Source organism: Anastrepha obliqua, chromosome 1, assembly GCF_027943255.1.
Source record: "Anastrepha obliqua isolate idAnaObli1 chromosome 1, idAnaObli1_1.0, whole genome shotgun sequence".
Taxonomy (NCBI): Eukaryota; Metazoa; Arthropoda; class Insecta; order Diptera; family Tephritidae; genus Anastrepha; species Anastrepha obliqua.
In genome coordinates this window covers 53,836,294-53,857,189 of record NC_072892.1, presented here as the reverse complement: position 1 = coordinate 53,857,189, position 20,896 = coordinate 53,836,294, and the positions used below count along the sequence as shown (strand labels likewise).

The following is a 20,896-nucleotide window of genomic DNA, read 5'->3' as shown; positions in this document are numbered from 1 at the left end:
CTGTTCTCTTTCAAAAGTGATTTGACACGTTCTTCATCGAACTCAGAAGGCCTTCCGCTGCGGAAAGTTGCCACTTTTAAACTTTGCAAACCATTTTCTTGCTACAGACACGCCTATGACACCTTCTCCATACACGTCGGAATTGTTCCGGGCTGCTTTGGCAGCTTTTTGACCTCAATGAAAAGCAAAGAAGAGAAGGTGTTGAAAATGTTGATTTTTTCCTCATGAATGAATATTCCATTTCTAGGCCTCAAAACTAATACAAAATTAAGTAACTCAAAAATACAATTAACATAGTTTTGTAGAGCAAAAAGAGTTCTATCGAATGGATACTTACCCTTTACCAAACAGCAAACAAATCGTTGTAAAATGAAAGAAAATTTACAAACGCTATAAACTTATTCCCCAAGCCAATACATAAGATTGTAAGAAAATACGTATAATAGAGCATACATCTCAAGTCATGTTCTTGCTCTCCAAATTTAAAAGGTGCTATCACTAGTTATTGCCGAGGATAATATTTAATTGAGTATTATGAAGTTATTTCTTTTATAAATCATTTTTCAAAAGTCACGCCTAGATGTCAATTGTGAATAATTCCTAGATGCTACCTTTTTATATCAAAAGTGTTAAATGGTCACACTTTTCCATACAATTATAATCAAAAACGGGCAATAGTTTTTTTTTTTGCTTCACCTTCACAATCGTTGATTTAATGAATGGTGGAAAATAAATTAACCACTTAACTTTTTTTTTGGCACATAGCTGCTGATTGTAATAAGATTTTCATGAAAACCAAGAAAATTTGTGCTTTTGTCATTGGGCAATAACTTTTTTTTTTATTCTGATGCAATGCAGCGTTTGATTGTAGGTTGCCAACTAATGCAAGTCCTAAAACAGCAAGGCGCTTAGCTGCATTCAGCTGCGACGAAAAAGTTATCGGCTAAAAGTATACGGCCACATGTTCGCATATTCCCCTTGATCAAATTCACGCTCTTCTCCTTCTGATCGGCTACAACATGTGTTTCTTGCAATGGAGTCACATTTTTGTATACCACATTTCGCCATATTTTGTGAATTTAGTTCGGCTTCGATATGCAAATACATAGTTGTTCATCAATAGTACCATTTTCATGCGAATCATATCCTTGTGAGTCTCATTCAAGAAATTCCATATATCATGAGTGGGCACAGGTTTACCGGTTCTTTATCAAAATTCACGTGTTGACCGTTATCAAAATGAATACATCGAATCAAAATTTTCAATCGACGATGGGTCATTGCTGCTCGATAAATGGGCGAAGCATCCGAACGCCACAAAACTTCCGCTTTCTGCATATCATCGTGTGTTGCACCCATGACCAAAAGAATGCCAATAAATGCAAGTTCAGTGCAAGTCAGATCAATCCAAACTCGTTGTGTGGCATCTGGATGTACTTCATTCAATTTTGTGAATGGCTTCCCTTGCATGAAGATTTCTTCCCGAAATAATAATAAATGAGATATTGGGTGTAAAAATTCCTTGAATACCTCGATAGGAACGGAATTTTGATGCCTTGGTCCGTGCGAAGTCGCATAATATTAAGTTGCCACATAAGAATAGCCACAGTTGGCTCATTTTTTTTTTAATTTTGTCGTCGAACATTCAATAAATCGTTCTTCATTGCTGTCAAGTATTTCATTTGGCTCGATTATTTCTTCCTGCTCAATATTGGATTCATCTTCATCAGGCAAATCATCATCTCGATCATCATCACCACCACTAAATTCATCCACTGCATTATCGTTATCTTCATTTGTACTTCCGCGACGAATATCAGACTCCAAAGCCGAAGAAAGCCGGTTATACTAATCAACACTCAGATTCTTTCCACGTGATTTTGTGTTGTAAATATACTCCACTTACTCTTTATTTAGCACTAACGTGTTAAGTGGTCAACGTTTACTTGCTGACTGACTAAGAAATAGAAACGACTTAGAATATACTTTGTTATGCCATAAGTTCTGTTACTAGATAATCCCGTTGTAGATCTATAAGTGTACAATAAAACTTTGTTTTAATGAAGGTAGTTTTATTTAATGATGCAAATATTAAAAAAATGTTTCATTTTTATTCGAAATCGTTACTATTTGCCTTTACACAAGTCTTCAAAGGATAAGGCCATTCAGCTATTGCAGTACGCATGGTTTTCATGGATGTTGACTTCGTTGCTCGAACCAAAGATTGTTTGAGACTCTCCAAATTGCAGTGAGGCCTTCAACAGGCCATGTTATCCAAAACTGACCACAAACTGTAGTCTAATGGATTCTGCTCTGAACTTCCAGTGGTATATCTTCTGTGGTTATGAACCCAAGAATATTGTTTTTAGCCGCTGCTGGGTGGTTTTCACCCTATGGGCTGGAGCGGAATGTTGTCGAAGAATCAGCGCACTCCATTGAAGATAGTAGTGCTCAACTGTTTTACTACGCCTTCCAAGACATCCTCCTGGTACACTTTTGCCCCGGTCTGAACCCCACTCTTGGAGCAACATTTTGTGCGACTTTAGGAGTTTCAGCATAGATTTTGAAGTTTTCCTTATTAAAAACTTCTTCAACAGTGAATATTTTCTCATCTGTGAAAGAATATTTGCATGGCCATTGACCGCGTGCCACTGAAAAAGCTGCTTGCATCTGTCGAGTCTAATTTTCTAGAAGGGCGTTGTCATAAGATTACCAGTTGAGCGACGGAAGGCTATCATGTGGAGATCATCTCTAATTAGCCTTGACATGGATCTGGTCGATACATTTATTTCCCTGAATATGATTTTCTGCTATCTAAGGGGATTTTTACGAATTCCTTCTCGAACGGCTTTAGTGACTGCACTTATTTCAACCACGCGGATGACGACCACTTCTTTTTCTATCAGTCACTTCAGACGTTTGGGATAAACGATTGGTCGTGCGGTGAACAAACATTCTCGAAATACTTATATAAACGACTTTTCAGCAATTCGTAAATCTCACTTGCACGTTTACCGAATTTATGAAATGCAATCACTGCAATGCGATTGCCCTTACCTCCCCTTTCCATTGTTATCAAATGAAAGTTGTCTCGAAACTGAGTATAATTTATGAGCAGACAAGGCATACCACCGCGGCCACCGTACCCGAATGGGTTGGTGCGTGACTACTATGTGGAATTCACAGAGAGAACGTAGGTTCAAATCTCGGCGAAACACCAAAATTAAAAAAGAAAAAGCAAAACATTTTTCTAATACCGGTCGTCCCTCGGCAGGCAATGGCAAACCTCCAGTAGAGTATTTCTGCCATGAAAAACCTCCTCATAAGCAATACCTGCCGTTCAGAAACGGCTTGAAACTGTAGGTCCCTCCATTTGTGGAAGAACACCAAGACGCTCGCCACAAATAGGAGGAGGAGCTCCGCCAAACATCCGAAAACAGGGTGTACGCGCCAGTTATATATATATTTATAATACATACGAACACAAACAAAATAACGGATCTTTTTTTCCGAATTTGTGCTCGCCGTATGCATTGCAAAATTTGTCATACAATTTATGGCAAGAATATGTAGGTTGTCAGAAAAGTCTTGCGGTATTTCCGCAAGCTTGTCTTTGTAAGCGCGTAGTTCTAGTTGTATTCGTCGCATCGGTTCACGCTAGAGCTTTTTGGAAAGCTCTTTTCACGTGCTAACACGTGTTTGATTAATTGTTGTTTGCTTTTAGTCGTTCGTGAGTTATAGCGTCGCAAACATGGAGCAAAATAAAGAGAAAATACGGCATATTTTACAGTACTACTAAGATAAAGGCAAAAATGCATCTCATGCTGCCAATAAAATTTGTGCAGTTTATGGACTCGATACAGTTTCCATTTCCACCGCACAACGATGGTTTCAACGTTTTCATTCTGGTGCAGAGGTGATCGAAGATGCGCCACGGTCCGGAAGGCCTGTTGTCGAAAATTGCGATAAAAGCGCTGAATTGATCGAAAGAGACCGGCATAGTAGCAGCCGTAGCATCGGCCAAGAGCTGGGAATAAGTCATCAAACCGTTATGAGCCATTTGAAGAAGCTTGGATTCAAAAAGAAGCTCGATGTATGGGTGCCACACGACTTGACGCAAAAAACCAATTTGCCCGTATGGATGCATGCGAATCGTTTCTGAATCGCAACAAAATCTGCCCGTTTTTGAAGCGGATGGTGACTGGCGATGGAAGGTGGGTCACTTACGACAACGTGAAGCGCAAACGGTCGTGGTCGAAAAGCGGTGAAGCTGTCCAGAAGGGGGCCAAGCCTGGATTGACGGCCAGGAAGGTTCTTCAGTGTGTTTGGTGGGATTGGCAGGGAATCATCCACTATGAGCTGCTCCCCTATGGCCAAACGCTCTATTCGGACCTGTACTGCCAACAACTGGACCGTTTGAATGCAGCACTCATGCAGAAGAGGCCATCTTTGATCAACAGAGGCCGAATTGTCTTCCATCAGGACAACGCCAGGCCACACACATCTTTGGTGACGCGCCAGAAGCTCCGGGAGCTCGGATGGGAGGTTCTTTTGCATCCACCGTATAGTCCGGATCTCGCACCAAGTGATTACCACCTATTTCTGTCCATGGCGAAGGAGCTTGGTAGTCGGAAGTTGTCCACAAGAGAGTCCTGTGAAAATTGGCTCTCCGAGTTTTTTGACAATAGGGAAGCGAGCTTCTATAAGAAGGGCATTATGAAGTTGGCATCTCGTTGGGAACTCGTCATCGAACAAAACGGCGCATATTTGACTTAAATCGCATTATTATAACCAATTTTATGAACAATTGAAAATTCAATAAAAATACCGCAAGACTTTTCTGACAACCTTTATATACAGCCAGTACACAAGAAAGGACAGAGAAAGGACAGAGAAACGACACAAAAACCGGCTTATTTTATTGCAGTTAAACTAAGTGTGCGCAAAAGATAGTCTCAATATAGATTTCCCATGACAAAGTAGAAAAAAGCAGGTAGAATAGTCAAAATACATCATATTTCCATGCATTTGTTTACGGGTCCAGCCAGACTCCAGGTGCTCAACCGAAGGTGTACATTTTTTAGATCCTATTTTTCGTCCTGTTCGTGTGTCCTTTTTGAATAGGTATATCCATAAATTGACTAAGATAAGAAAATTAAATTTTAAGAAGCTACCTCGAAGCTGAAATCGTTAGCTGTAATAGAAAAATGTTAAATTAAAGGTCTCATATCAATAAAAATTTACCATGCTGTATTTTCCATTGTTGTGTTTTTATTAAGCATTTACCACATTTTATTTGACCTCTCGACAGTAAATATGGAGAGTTTGCAGTGACTCAAAAATTACGTTGATTTTCCAATATTTTTCCCCCAAATTTTAAGGACTCAAAATTTTGAAAATTGAATAAACCTCATTGATTGATTTTAAATCATTGCGTTTATTTTCAAATTTTTTCCCCCAAACTTTTAAGGACTCAACCAAAATTTTCAACGCTGAATAAATCTCAAAATTATAAAATTTTTGAGACATTCTTTTCAGTTTTTTTTTGGTATACTCAAGGCAATTTTCAGAAAATTTTACAACAACATGCAAAATATTTGGCTCACTTGATGTGGAATCACTCATATGTATATGTATACGCATATATGTTTAGTTTAGTGCGTTGCTGCAGTCAATGTTTCAACTTCATAAAATTCAAATTAAAATATTAAAATACAAATACGTTAAATATTCTGATGCTGAGTCACAGGACTATATGTTCTACTAGGATATGTATTGCATCTCTATAATATTATGCACTCGTAAATGGTGAAGTAAAAAGTTTGTGCTTTCCACTGAATGCCTCTAGTGAGCCATGTTTGCATGCGTATAATACGCTCGGCCATTGCAGCCTCATTATTGCTTACGGACGAATTTTTTATTAATCATTCGAGATATGTGTCATATGTGGTTTAACGTTATAAGTGATTGTCAAATGCAAGAGCTGTAAAATTGCATATGCATATGTAAGTGTATACAGTTATGCATAAGCCATAGAAATATGAGATAATGGAGGCAATGGCAATATAATTTTGCATCATCCGGTGGCTTGTAAATCTATTAAAATCATTGAGTCGTAGAAAATTTAATTTCATACATAGCTGTGTGTTGATACAGTGGTAATATGGAAAATTATTGCAAAAATAATTTATTTGCTCACATTTCACTCAGAGAAATTTGAAATTATGTAAACCCAGAATTCTACTAGGTTGTGCAATAAGTTTTGCGGTTCGATAAAGAAACACAATTTTATGACTCAAAATACACTTTCTTATGATTTATTATCTTGCTGAACATCAAGACACTTGTTTCAATGAGAATCCATTTTATGAACTTCATCCCTGAAATGAGAATTTGGAAGGCCTGCAAAATATGCTGCCACAGTTGTTATGACCTCACCATTTGATGAAAAACGCTTTCCGCGCATACATTATTTTAAGTATGGAAACAGATGAAAGTCGCCGAGGCTAAAATCTGGAGAAAACGTTATATGCTCCAACAATTCGAACTTTAGCTCATGGATTTTAGCCATTGCCAAAATGCTCTCGTGAGACGGTACATTGCTTTGATGAAAAATATTTTTTTCTTTTGCAAGCTGAGTCCTTTTCACGATTTTTTTCCTTCAGCTGGTCAAAAAGGTTACATAAATCTTCAGATTTTATTTACAAGTAATTCACAAACCAGATCCCTTTCGCATCCGAAAAATGGATGCGAACACCTTCTTGGCCGATTTCAGGACACGAACTCGTTTTGGAGCCAAAGAGCCAGGTTCACACCCCTCCTTATCCTTTTCTCTTTTGATTAAGAGTGATGGTGATAGACCCAAGTCTCATCCACAGTGATGAATCGACGCACAAAATCCACTTTGCCCTTTTCCAAAACTCTCTAAATGTTGCTGAGAGAGTCTCTTTCGAATGTTTTTTTGTTCCATTGTTAGCGAATGCGGCACCCATTGTGCCCACAGCTTTCTGAAACCTAATTCTTTAGTGATAATATTGCTTGCACTGCACAATGTGATGCCTAGGGCTTCTACTAAATCTCATTGAGTCAATTTTCCTATACGATATCCTGTATTTTTTCTACGATTTTTCTTGTTGCTGCTGTTTTTGGACGTCCTTGACGTGGATCGCCTTGAAGGCTTGTACGGCCATGTTTAAATTGAGCAGTCCATCTTTCTACTGTATCAATTAGCAAAAAGTTCTTATATTTGCACTTTCAACATTCATTCGTAAATTTCCTTTCCTTTTAAACCTTCCAAAATTAAAAAATGCAATCACTGCGCGATGCTTGACCTTTTCCATTGTAGAAAATAGGTATTGTAACACGGCGATACTAAATGGCTTTTAAACAAAGAATGAATTGACAGATTAAAATGGAACTTCACACCCGTTCATATTAAGAGGCTAGTAGCAACACTAGGGCGGGTCGATTTAAAAATCGCTCATTGCTCTGTGAATATCGTATTCTAGGGATCAAAATAAGAAACTTTGCCGAAGGAACCATACCTCTAAAACGAACTCTGATGTCCTCCAATTTGGGTCGAACGAAAAATCCCACTTTGACCATTTTAGAGTGCTCCAATTGAGTCCAAATGTATAACCGACCCCCACTAACTTTGGACGGCCGATCCACCCATGCCAGTGGCACACCCCCTGGAACTCCCCTGGGGGGTTCCCCATACAATCATGTCAAAATATCACTATTTTTGGCCTTTACTTGAGAAATGAAACTAAAAAATTCGACCCAAATTGGGGGACATCAGAATTCGTTTTAGAGGTATGGTTCCTTCGCCAAAGCTTCTTATTTTGATCCCTAGAATATGATTTTCACAGAGCAATAATCGAAGTTTACCGGCATATTCGTAGATATTAGTAGAATTATCATTACCTAGGAGATAAAGATCGACCATAAAACTGTTTTAAACCATTTGCTCAAAGCTGTATTCAAAAACAAAGGTCGATGTTTGGATGCCACACCAATTAACATCAAAAAACATGACGGATCGAATTTCGAGCTGCGATGCCTTGGCCGAACGGAATGAATGAGACCAATTCCATAAACCGAGGGTGACGGAGGCGCCAACATTGGGCGAAAACGATGGTGGTGAAAGCGTGATGAAGCAGCTCAAACGGTGGTCAAAGGAGGATGGCGGTTAGTCCTGAAAGGTTCTACTGTGTATTTGGTGGGACTTGGAAGGAATTATTTATTATGAGTTGTTCCGTATGGTTAATGACCAAATTCAGATATCTATTGCCAACAACTGGACCGTTTGAAGCTAGCGATTGATCATGATTGAAACGGCCAGAATTGGCCAACAGAAGAGGGGTTTCGTTCCATCAGCACAACGCAAGGCCACACACGTCTGTAGTGAATCGCCAAAAACTCCAAGATCTGGGACAAGTTTTGATTTTACGCAAAAATAATGGATTTTTTGTCTACTAAACTAATATAATATAATAAATAATAATTGACAAATAAATAAATAATAATTAATAAGTAAACAGCCTGTTTTTAATACTGTAGCATCGATTTTTAGCATTTTAAATGCGATTTTTTCCTTAATTTTAGAAAATTTGCAAAAACGTTCCGCTTGAACAAAATATCACATCAAGGTATTAAATGTCGAAAGGATAGCTTAACTAAGAGGTCCGGCACTCGAAGTATAACCGATTAAAACGGTCATAAATTTAGTTTGGAAAATGACTTTTATTTAATAATAATAATAAAGTAAAAAATGTGTGAAAATAATACAAAATTAAAAATCGATTTACTTTGGACGATTTGACCACTTTTTGCCTTGACTATGCCCTTGAGACGGTCCAGAAACGAGTCGCAAGCTGCCCAAATGTAACCTGCAGGTATTTTGGCCCACTCGCAGACAATGGCTTTTTCAGCGCTTCGAAACTGGTGAATCTTTTAGTTCAGACCTTGCTCTCCAAAATGGTCCAGAAAAAATAATCTATGGGATTCGCGTCTGGTGAATTTGAGAGTCATTGTGTGGGCGTTATGAAGTTCGAAACGCTGTTTTTAGCCATTCTTGGTTCACTCGAGCTTTGTGAGACGCTGCCGAGCCCTGTTAAAACATTCATGATCTGCCACCGAAATGTTTGTCTACCCACGGCTTCAAAGCAACCTCCAGAATACTTTCCGGATTATATTTCATATTTACCTTGACAGGCTCGATAAAAACGATTGGAAAGCGCCCATTTTGGTTGCATGATGCCTCTCAGAGCTGGTTACAGTAATTTCTCAGCCTTCTACGTCTGCATGTGAATATGAATAAAAATTAGTTGCAAACAAGTTTCCATGACGTGGCTAGAGGTTCTCATTGCTGCTATTATAGCAACCGCAGTTAGCCTTTGAAGCTGCCTACCATTATGTTCTTTACGTCATTGTTCTAGCTGTACAATAACATTTGTGCTAATCCACCATGCAGTGAGAAGCAACGCGAACTCGTCACTGCTATAGATCCACAAGACATAATTAAACTTTAAACCTTTGTTTCCACAAGTAATTTCCACAGTATTTCTGGTTAAGATATTTTACTCAAAGAATTTTATTTCAAGTAAAAATACTTAAGACTAAAGAAGAAGTGTCTGAAATACCACCAGCAGTATGCTTAGTACACTAAAAGAATAATATAGTAAATTTTAAATTATTTTCCTTTTCAAAAGTGTTCAAGAAACGCTTACATAATATAAAGCATAAATACTAATTAACATTCACAAAACATTATTGCCAATCTAGTTCTGTATATGACAGGTATGTGCGGCAACAATCGCCCAATTTTGTACCTCTCGCTCAAAGTGCCACCAAACAGAGCTGATAGTTTTTCTAATCAGCTCCAACATACAGGCAAATACATACTATATATAAATTAATTTAGCACACGCACAATTTTCATATTATGAAGAAGTGACTCAGATTATGTCACCTCTTGAGATGTGTGTACCGAGATTTTCGGGATTTTTAATTGCTTATGAAGCATATGAAATGGAGACAGAAAAATTTTGTTTTGCAGCAAAAACAGAACAATGAAAACTACTTTGCTTTTACAACACTTTAGTAATATAAATCAGCTGGATTTTTTGTATTCAATGTTCAACTCAACAAATGACTGAAATATCAAAATTTTTGTTGTATTAATAAAATATTATCAGTTGTTTCGAGTAAAGTTTTTGCAAACGAATTAATATCTAAATCCCGGGAGTAATCCCGGAACACCGGTAAATACAACAACGAGCTACTGAAAATCACCGCTTCGTAAAACTCGATGAAAAATTCCCTACTCTAGTCACCACGCGCCCACAAGCGATATTTGCATGCTAAAATCACAAGCGTTTCGATACAAAAACAACATTAAATAAACAGGATACAAGAACAACAATAATAACAGCCAATAACATAAAGCCACACAGTGCGTGGCAAAAGCTGCATGTTCATGTTTGTGTTCTCTTCCAACCCATTATCATTATCCTCAGCCACAGGCGGGCGAAAATAAGCTCGTGTCGCGAATTTGCTGGTGGCAATAACTAACGGCACGCTAAAGCTGTTGTCAACAATGTGCATTCAGGATTGGCTTTCGGTTATTAAAACGCTGATATGCAGCCAATTTTGTTAATTTTTGGTTTTAGTTGTTGGTTATTTTGGCCAATCTCATAAATATATGTATCCTAGCCTATTTCACGACGCATATGCATGTACGTGTACATGTATGTGTGTGCATGATTTATTATCCGTTATCTGCAACTAGAGTGTTGACTAGAATATACGCTTCGGCAGACTGAAATAAATATGTGCATGTAAATTTGCTAAAGTATTGAGATCTTCCCTCCGTCAGTGGAGTATTAAAATAGCGCGCTAAAATCAAACAGAACGTGACAAAAAATTTCGAATTGCAAAAACTGAATGAGCAACTCCAAAAACTGCGTTTCAAATGAAAGTTTTACGATAAGTTTAGGTATTTTGTAGAAAAAATATTATTATTGAACAAAAACTGAAAATATCTAAGCGTATCTAGAATATGCGAGCAAAACACTTGTACTCTTGTCTACCGACATCGACTTTGCTTGATTTTCCAAATTCATTTTTACCGAAGGCTCAAAAACTAACTTTTCAAACTCATTTATATCTGAACACCGATTTGACCTGAAAAATAGGTTCCTGCACAATCACTGCTCACCATTTACTTGTAAAATCTTTGCTCTTCGCTCTACTAGCTTCCAAAAAGAAAGGTAAATTTGTCATTTGCACCGCCAGCCAATCTGCCTTCGATGTAGTAATAAACCTTACGAATAGCAATGTTCTAGTAATTTGCGTTCGAGATTTGCTTATGAAGCAAGCAAATAAAATTACCTTTATGTGGAAATGAGGTCACTGTGGAATTAAAGGTAAGGAGTTCGCTGATTGTATCACAAAAAGTATTCATAAGAAACCGGCTCTGTATTTGGATGCTCTTGAAAAAATTTTACTTAAAACTATTGAAAATAATGAATACTTTCATCACTACGCGACAATTAATTCGTCCAAATTAAAGCTTATCTATCCCATGGAATCTAAACATGCGGACATTTCTATACTCTCCCGACTCCGTTTAAGCCACACGACAATCACTCACCGTTCTAAACCTTCCAAACAGGGATGCTGTTTTCAGAGATGATTAACGATTTTTTATGGCCGGAATTGGATGGTATTGATCTGGACAACGTTTATTTTCCACAAGACGGCGATACGTGCCACACAAGCAACGATACCATTGATCTTTCACGGGAAAAGTTTCCGGACTGTGTTATCTCTCGAAGAGGTGATCACAATTGGACACCGAGATCTTGTGATTTAACACCTTGTGACTTTTTTCTTTGGGAACACGTGAAAGAGAAGGTCTACGCCAATAGCCCAGGGTCGATTCAAGGTCTCAAAGATGGAATTCATGAAGCTGTCGAGGACATAGGGCAGCCACTTTGCATATTGTCCTGTAAGCGTGGTCTTGGTGGTTATTTGCTTGAAGTTATTTTCCACTATTAACGGCATACCTTCCTCTTTATAATGAAATAAACACCCGATCATTTATATTAAAAAATAGCCTTTTTCTTTGAATATTAAAATAACACCTCTTATTGGAAAAACCTTTACATTAATTATATTGTCTTAAAGGGCCTATAATAAATTAATGCCTTGTATTTTTGTGGAACGATCTAGCAAAACATTTTGAATCCGTGTGGGTTATTTCAACCCTTATTTTTAACAATCTGAAAAATATTTATTTTGAATAGTCGATGGTGGTTTAAAAGGTTCCACAAAAATATTTTTCGGGAAATTTGAATAGAGGTTCTCTCAGACGAAAACAGTGTGCGATAACGGAAAATAGTACACTATTAATTTGTAATAACTTACATATTCCTTTAACTTATTCAACTCGTACTTACGCTTTCACGAAAGGACTGCAGAGCTATTATATGTAGGTATGCTGACAGGTCATAATATGTTGGCCGCACATGCTCACGGACAAATTCAGGAAATGTAGAGGAGCTGTTGAGGAAACTTTAGAACGCCTTCTGTGCTTTTGTCTGGCATTAATAAAACGTGTTTAAAATGCCTGGGAGCCCCACTGTTCGAGGGTCTGGAGGACGTCTCAAAAGCGGATCTCCCAGCTCGCGACATCCTATATGATATCTACTTTGAGTATTCATAGGGACCAAAAAGATCGCTACACTGCTCTAGAACAAGGAATATTGCTGAAGCATTTGACCAATAATCGGTCGGTGACTTTGGCACAACGTGAATTTCGTCGCAGATTTCCTCGCCGTCCAACGCCTACTGGTGAAACACTGCGACGTTTAGCCGCTCGGCTCGAAGAGACTGGCACAACACGAGATGCTGCCAGGCGTGGCAGACCCCGGAGTAGCTGTTCTGCAGAGAATATTGCTGCTGTAGCCGAGGATGTCATGGAAGCGCCGTCGACATCCACCATACGACGTGCCACGCAAATGGGTATCAGTCGACGGTCTTTGCAGCGAATTTTGATACAAGATTTGAAGATGTTTCCGTACAAAGTCCAGACGGTGCATCAGCTGTTAGCTGCTGACCGCCAATCGGCGTCTAACATACGCTCAAGCCATTCTTAATCACCACCAAGAGGAAGATGATTTTTCATCAAAAATAATCATAAGTGATGAGGCCCATTTCCATCTTAGCGGGTACGTAAATAAGCAAAATTTACGCTTCTGGGACACTGAAAATCCACGTGTAACCCACGAAGAGCCATTACACCTGCTCAAAGTCACTGTATGGTGTGCTGTTTTCGCTGGAGAAGTCATCGGTCCTTTTTTCTTCGAAGACGTCGCGGGCCAAACGGTTACTGTGAATGATGAGCGCTACAGAACAATGATCAACGATGATGAATTGGGATTTGGAAACCATGTGGTTCCAACAGGACGGTGCAACGACACACACTGCACGTGCGACTTCCGATATACTGAAGGATGCATTTCCCGGGCGCCTAATCTCCCGTTTTGGCGATTTGCACTGGCCAGCAAGATCGCCTGATTTGACCGCTCCAAACTTCTTTTTGTGGGGCTTTTTGAAGTCGCGAATTTATGTCAACAAGCCTCAGCTGCCTTTTGCAGCTCTTAAGACAATATCCGTCCAGAATGTGAGGACCTATCGCCGGAAGTTTTGGCCAATGTGATGGAAAATGCCATAAAAAGAGCTCAAATGGCAATCAACAGTGGCGGCGGTCATTTACATGACATCATATTCTCGACTTCATGCAAAAAAATTTAAAAGACCAAATAAAAATAATCCACAAGAAAGTTTGTCATGTTTTTTTTTAATTACAGCCAAAAAACATCGCAAGGTTACTTTTGCGTCACCTGGTATTTATAAGCAAATAGGTATATACCTAAGTTTAAAAGTCGAGGGCATTTTACCCATCCAAGCTTGCTAAATAAGACATAAAAGAGTAATTTTTAAAACTAAATTTTATTCTCTAAAAGAGGTTTCAAAATGCGCAAATTTCAACTCATATCATTTTTTAGCTTGAAGAAAAAATCCGATCCAAAAAAATCAATTTTCCCAAAGTGAAAATCTTTTTTTTTTGTTTTTGGCGGTGAGGTTGGCTTCTCACCATATAGAAACCGTCGCTACTACGCGTGTGGTAATTCCATTAAAAATATCCCTCCTCTTCTCTTGGATTTTTCTCCCGATCCCGGGACTGCTTCCGCATTGACTCGGGGTTGGGCTCCAGGACGGTGTCTTAAGAAGGACACTTACTTATTCATCATGCGTCCGGATCGCCTGTTTTGAGAAACCTATGCTCAATGCTCTTCAGCATAAGTTTCCGTTTCACGCCTCTTTTCTCGGATAATATTCTCCACGAAATTTGCGATGGCATTCCATTTTTCTTCGCATATCATCATTTTCTCGATTATTTCTTCAGATGCAAATACGTCAATAGCTCGCTGCAGAGCTGTATTCCCTTGTTGAAAGTGAAATTCTCATCTTTCTTATAAGGCATGGTTTTCGCAAATCGATATACATTTTTTGTCAACTAGACGGAGTTATCACACATTTGTTCATTGTTTTTATAAGTAAGCAATCTTACATACTTTGCTGTTTGTTAGTATCTATAAAAAAATTACAAAGACAGAAATTGCTTTTTTACAAAAAAGAGAACTACTTTGCTTTAAATACACACTCTTCTGACACACTGTGCACATCTACTTAATTTCCTACCTTTTTATTTTATATTTTCATTGCAGATACGAGGATATGTACAACAATCCCATTAAGGCTACAAATTTGGAGCATCGCGATGTGGTGCTCGATATACTCTCCGACGCACGTGTTGTAGGTCCATTACTACAGACCGGCCTATTTCATGCCGATGTGAATCGCCGCAATTATATGTATGTCTTTGGGCACAATAGCGCAACGGGCCCACATGCTAGCGTAAGTATATTTTTATTAAATATGTAGGTGTATATGGAGGTAAAATGGTGTTTACTTTTAAGTAAAGAAAACAGGTAGAAAGAGCGTAGAGTTGGTAGATTAAGGTAATAAAAAGTGTTTCAAAATTTGTATTAAAAGTAAAATATGCAGAAAGCACGTACGGGTATAAAATCTACGCTAAATTTTATTTAACTTCACCGGTTGGGAGTGAATTGTATGATGGGGTCATTAACCACAATATGAACAGCTTTTGTTTGTACTTATGAAAAGTCATGACTTTAAATTTTAAGTGGTGTTATTAACACTGAGTTAGTGAATATAATATACATTGGGTTTATTTTAAGCTTTAAACTCCGTAGTAATTCATTCAACTTTTCTAATAAATCATTACTATTTGTAATTATGAGTGAAACAGGGTAAGTTGAAATTTCAGCTGTCATCATTCACCTCCAGACAGAATGCACACTTAGACCTAATAGATCCGTTCGGATAAATATGTTGAGCGTTGTTTTGAATCTGCCATTTTATTGAAAATAAAACAAGTTTGTTATTTAATAATCCTGGCAAATGCATGGAAATTCGTCAACTCAGTCTCGCTAACCCGCATAATGGGAAAGGAGAGCCTTATTTTTCTCAGCAAAGGAGAGTAGTGATAATTAATGTTCGACGCTCTGATTTCTTGGTCGCCTCGATTGTTGTGGCAAAAGTTGTTTATAGATGAGCGACTCCATGTTAGGTTTAGGAGGCCAACATTTTGGTGTTTTTCGAGAATTTTTTGAAGAAAGAAAGAATAATCAGAAATTATTTATAATTATATTTTTAAGGTACACTTTTAAATTTTTTTGAAGCTATTTCCGCGGGAGATAGTGGCGTTAGAGCGTGCTGTCCATGGACGATCGCCATCCGAGCGTCTTGCTGGTGGGAATTCTTGAAGTTGCAATTTTTCTCTGAAACCAACAGCAATTTTATTGTTTATTAACAACATATTTCCTAAGAATATGAACCTAATTGTAGCAAAAAAATATTGAAAACTGCATGCTTTTGAGGCGCTTGAACACAAAGTAGTTTTTTTATACCATATTTTTTTATCTATTTTGCCCAGAATTCCAGAATTAGGTTCATATAGACTAGAATTGAATAAAGAAAAAAATCCCGAAAAATTTTGCAACGATTGGTCGATAACTTTTTAAGCTAGAATACCCTCCAATTGAAAAAAGTAGTTTCGAGAAAAATGTCGTTCTAACTAACGCGCGCTACGGTGCGGAACCGACGGGCAGTCACTTAAGTACTCATAGATTCGGGAATAATGCCAATTTCGCTTTAAAATTTTTACCAGATATTCTTGAATAGTTATACTTACGATTTATGTTATAAAAAAAATCGATGTTTTGATCGATCTAAACCGGTTTCCCCCCTTAACACGTTAGCGGACGTGAATGCTACAGCATTCATTTTTATAGTGATGCAAAATGACGTGGTTGCTACAGCATTCAAATTTTAAGGCCAAGTTTTGTTCATTTAAATTCATGTAATTTTAAGTTTTTGTAATTAATATACATCTCAAAGTAATGACCACTTGATTCATTAAGTACTTTCATATAACAGTTAAAATACGATGTCCTGACTACTCTTATAATATATGTAGAATCAGATTTTGGATATTACAACTAGTTTCAAAAATAATTGGCTGTCTATTTTTGCAGATCCCTGAAATTTTTAGTGTGCGCGAACGTGTTAAGTAACCAAGTATTTCTGACATTGTAAATTTTTAAATTAAATAATTAAATTTAAAAATGAACTATTTTTAGTACGCAAATTAAAGAAAAATTTATAGTTTTGAGATTCATTCAATTTAAAGAAATTTAGTTTTTTAAAGTGACATGTATTTGATTAATTTTAGTATTTAAAATTATCATTTTATATTTCATGATGAAAACAATTTTTAAAACAATTTTGTTTTGAAAAACAAAAAATACGTTTTTATTAAAAACCTTTGGGCAGGCATTGAAAATATTGCTATAGAGTTTTTTAAAGCAAAATATCGTTGGTTAATTCTAGTATTTAAAAATAAAATATTATCATTTTTTACTTTTTTAAAAAAATTTGTTTAAAAACATTTTTACTTTAAGTTTACTATTAGTTAAAAATGTTTTTGTTAAAAAATTTGTACTTCAGAATTTTTGGGAAAACATTTTTTCCTGTCACATTGGAAAATTAACTAATTTTCAGCCACATTTAGGACATTGCTCCATTACTTGAAATGGAATCGGTCAAATGCATTTTACTGACAGACACAACACTAATCCTCAATACCCACTTTAAGGCGAAAATTTCAGACTTACGGTCAGCGAGAAGATAATTATAGGACAGTTTCTGATAGGATCAGATTTTCTTTAACTGCATTTAGTCCAGATTTTTCGAGCTGCTTTACGGCGGTGTTTTCTCGTGCATCTTTCATTTGCCTGTTAACAAAAATTTGTATTTAACCATATTTTTAAAGATATGCGCAATAACAGTGTAACCTTTATATTATAAGGTTTCAGGATGCAAAACATGAAAGTTGTTTCTTACGTCAATTCATCTGCTATGTAATCCTCTGGTATATCTCCATAGTCTGGCACACATACGACACGTTATATTCCCCACTTAGCAGCTGGCGTATTTAGAGTCAGTGGAGGGTAAGCTGGCAGTATACCGGTAGCAGTCGTGCATATCGGTTGCTGCGGTCTCCTTTTCATATTCTTAGGTATATCTTGTAATTGCTTTCCGCTAGTTTTTTAATAAGGCAATTATTAAATTAATGCATAAAGTTTAATACAAAGGTATGGTGTTTTTTTTTTTATTTTATTTACCCCGTTAAGGCATATTTCCAAGAAAACCCTCATGAAAGTCCAAAGGTGTCTCTCATCTGTACATAAACGATTGCTAGATGGTGATTTACTGTAGTAAAGCAATCTATTGGCTGCTGTTTTATCGGAGTAGGTAATGACTCATTACTAATTTGGGAGAAAAATATAGAAAGTGAATCCTTGTATTCCTGCAAGCTCAGCTCGAAAACTGTGCGTAGTCCGACAACCGAAAGCTATTGTTAAGTGACAGATTTTTACTTATTTGACTGATTGTGAACCTGTGAATTGTAAATCGGAATACATTCACGATCCTTCAAAGTGTTTTTTTTTGCCATGAAAAGGCTTTTGATAGGAAGCATTTACTTGTGAAAGCAATTCATAATTTGTAGGCTTGGCGCATGACTACCATTCGGAAGGGCACATGTTCCAATATCCGTGTACGAAACACCAAATGATAGAAACAGCTTTTTCTAATAGCGGTCGTTCCTCGGCAGGTAAAAGAAAGCCTCCGAGTGTATTTCTACCATGAAAAAGCAAGTCCTAAAAGTCCATCCACTGTTCAAAAGCGGCGTAAAACTGTAGGACCCTCCATTTGTGGAACTGCATTAAGACGCACGCTACAAATAGAAGAAGAAACTTGGCCAAACACCCTAAAAGAGTATAAGCGCCAATTATATATATATATGTACTTATATACAATATATTCTCTATTTAAAAAACATATAAACTGTACACACTTTGCATTTGATAAAGTACGACATTACTGATAAGCTTCTGTAGAGTTGGTAATCCTGAGACCAAGAGCCTACTCACCCTCACCAATCAGTGTGGTTACCTAACTATGTTGAAATCTACGGTTCGTAGGCCATCAACGTGTCTATGACTAAGACTGTCAAAATGACAATTAATTTGACCTTAGCTATAGCTATGACTGGAACTGCACAAATTATTATGACTATGAAAAAATCTTTAACTTAGACTGTGACTATCACGTAAATTACTATGACCTTGACTAGTCCTACTTTGGTTATAACTATAATTATGATTATGACTATAACTGTGAAAATGGCTAAGGCTGTGCCCATGACTACAACTATGAAAATATCTCTGACCACATCTATAACTAGGACTATGATTCTAACAATGAAAATTACAATAACCATCACTATTCCTTGGACTATGAAGGTGACTATGATTTAAACTATCAGTATGCAAATGACATAGTAATAGTCATAACCGGGAGTATAACTATAATTATGACTATGGTAACCATGACAATGACAAAAAAATTATTAAATTTTTTTTTTCGTTTTTGTGAGGAGGTTGACATCAAAATGTCAAAAACATTATCGTCACACTAGTGTTATATGGGGCATGCTCCCACTAACACTATAACTCTTCTCCTTCTATACTAATTTCCACCCTTGAATCCCTTTAACATTTCTACAAGATGGAGGCGCGTTTAAGTCTTCTAACATAACAAGTTCCTGCCTCCAAGTTCCTCTCTTGTGAGCGTATGGGGACTTTACGACATCAAAGGCATCTACTCCCTTCACTGCGTTCATAACTGGTTCTGGAGTCAATAGTCCAATACATTCAAGCTATTGTCTTGTAATGAGGGATTGACTCAAGCATCTTTATTTGTCGTCAGTCTGTCTCAAATAGTTCATCTCCACCAAGTTCATTTCCGGCCAAGCTATTTTTGCTGCGGCTACTATTGTTGTTGCTGCTGAAGTTAAAATTGCTGCTGTGGTTTCTGGGCTTTCCCCTCCCAACCAATATGGTTGACCCTCATCATGACCGTAGCCGCGAACGTTTTTATGGTGTCCCATTTAGTGATGGATAAGCACATATCCAGTACGAATCTTTTGTGACAGGGCGCATATTCGAATGCTTTCTTTAGCACTGCTCGTTCTTTACTAATACTTTTGCAGTAAAAGGCCTTGTGTTCTGCTCTCTTCACCGTGTTCGAGCAATTGTGGTAAAAAGGGGTTGTAGCCAACTGGAAACGGTGTAGATATTCCAAGAAACAGCCGTGCCCGGTCAGTATCTGAGTTAGATAATAGTCGATGTCGCCATGCTTATTATGGTTATAACTATGACTTTGATAATGACTGTTTTTAAGACTATGCAAATAACTATGGCTATGACTATCAGTATGAAAATGAATATGAATATGATTATAAATATGATTATGACTATCGCTGTGACTGCCTCTATAACAAATCTTACTATCAATATGAAAATGACAATAACTATGAATATGACCATAACTACAAGAATGACTTTTACTATAAACATAAATGTTGAATTGCGCTCAAATTTTGCATATCCCTAACTCATTTTTTGCCCTTTTCCTTCTTCAACCTTTGGATTAAAAAAATAAAAAATTCTAGTGAATTCCTAAGTCTCTTCAGTTATTTAGCGTATCAACTGAGGAAACTTGTTTTACTTCCTTCTTTGTTTTTTGCAACGGATAACTGTCATTCTACTGATAAACCAATTGGAAAACATGCACATTAGAACATTATAAGATTAGAGAATGATAATAAAAAGTACTATAAAACTTAACTCTTAAGTATTATATTTCACATATCAGAACACTTTATTTCAGTTTTACTTTATTTCAAGGGTTATTCCTTTGACGTGCGTATTCATTTATATACATCGACAATTACAACCCAAAATTACGAACTGACAACTTCGCTTTTAGCTCTTTACGCCATTTTTCATGCATTTATTTCACTGGTACTTTATTCTGTCATTCCATTGAATATGTCGCCATGAATTTTGAACAAATACTCGTAATTCGCTATGTCACTTAATTTACTCTTGGAAATCAATAAAAGCGATACTTGAGTGTGCCCTATTCAGCGGAAAATATACCATACCAACACACACTAACCCACGCCCATACGCAGCTATCATACGAGTATATTTACGATTATTTGTGCAATCAAATAATGTGCATGTATTCGTATTTCTCGCTATTTGTGTGTATGCGTGTGTGTGTGTAATATAGAGATTTATTTTAATGTCTTTACCAAAACGGTAGAAAA

At 37.1% G+C, this 20,896-nt stretch overlaps 1 protein-coding gene across 1 annotated transcript in view; it reads left to right on the top strand.

Annotated features, from left to right (window-relative positions):
- LOC129252881 (uncharacterized) overlaps positions 1-20,896 on the top strand; it is a 335,534-nt gene that overhangs the window by 222,843 nt on the left and 91,795 nt on the right. Inside the window, exon 8 of the mRNA XM_054891021.1 lies at positions 14,799-14,988. Coding sequence (XP_054746996.1) covers positions 14,799-14,988 — 190 coding nt within the window. The remainder of the gene's footprint in view (positions 1-14,798; positions 14,989-20,896) is intronic.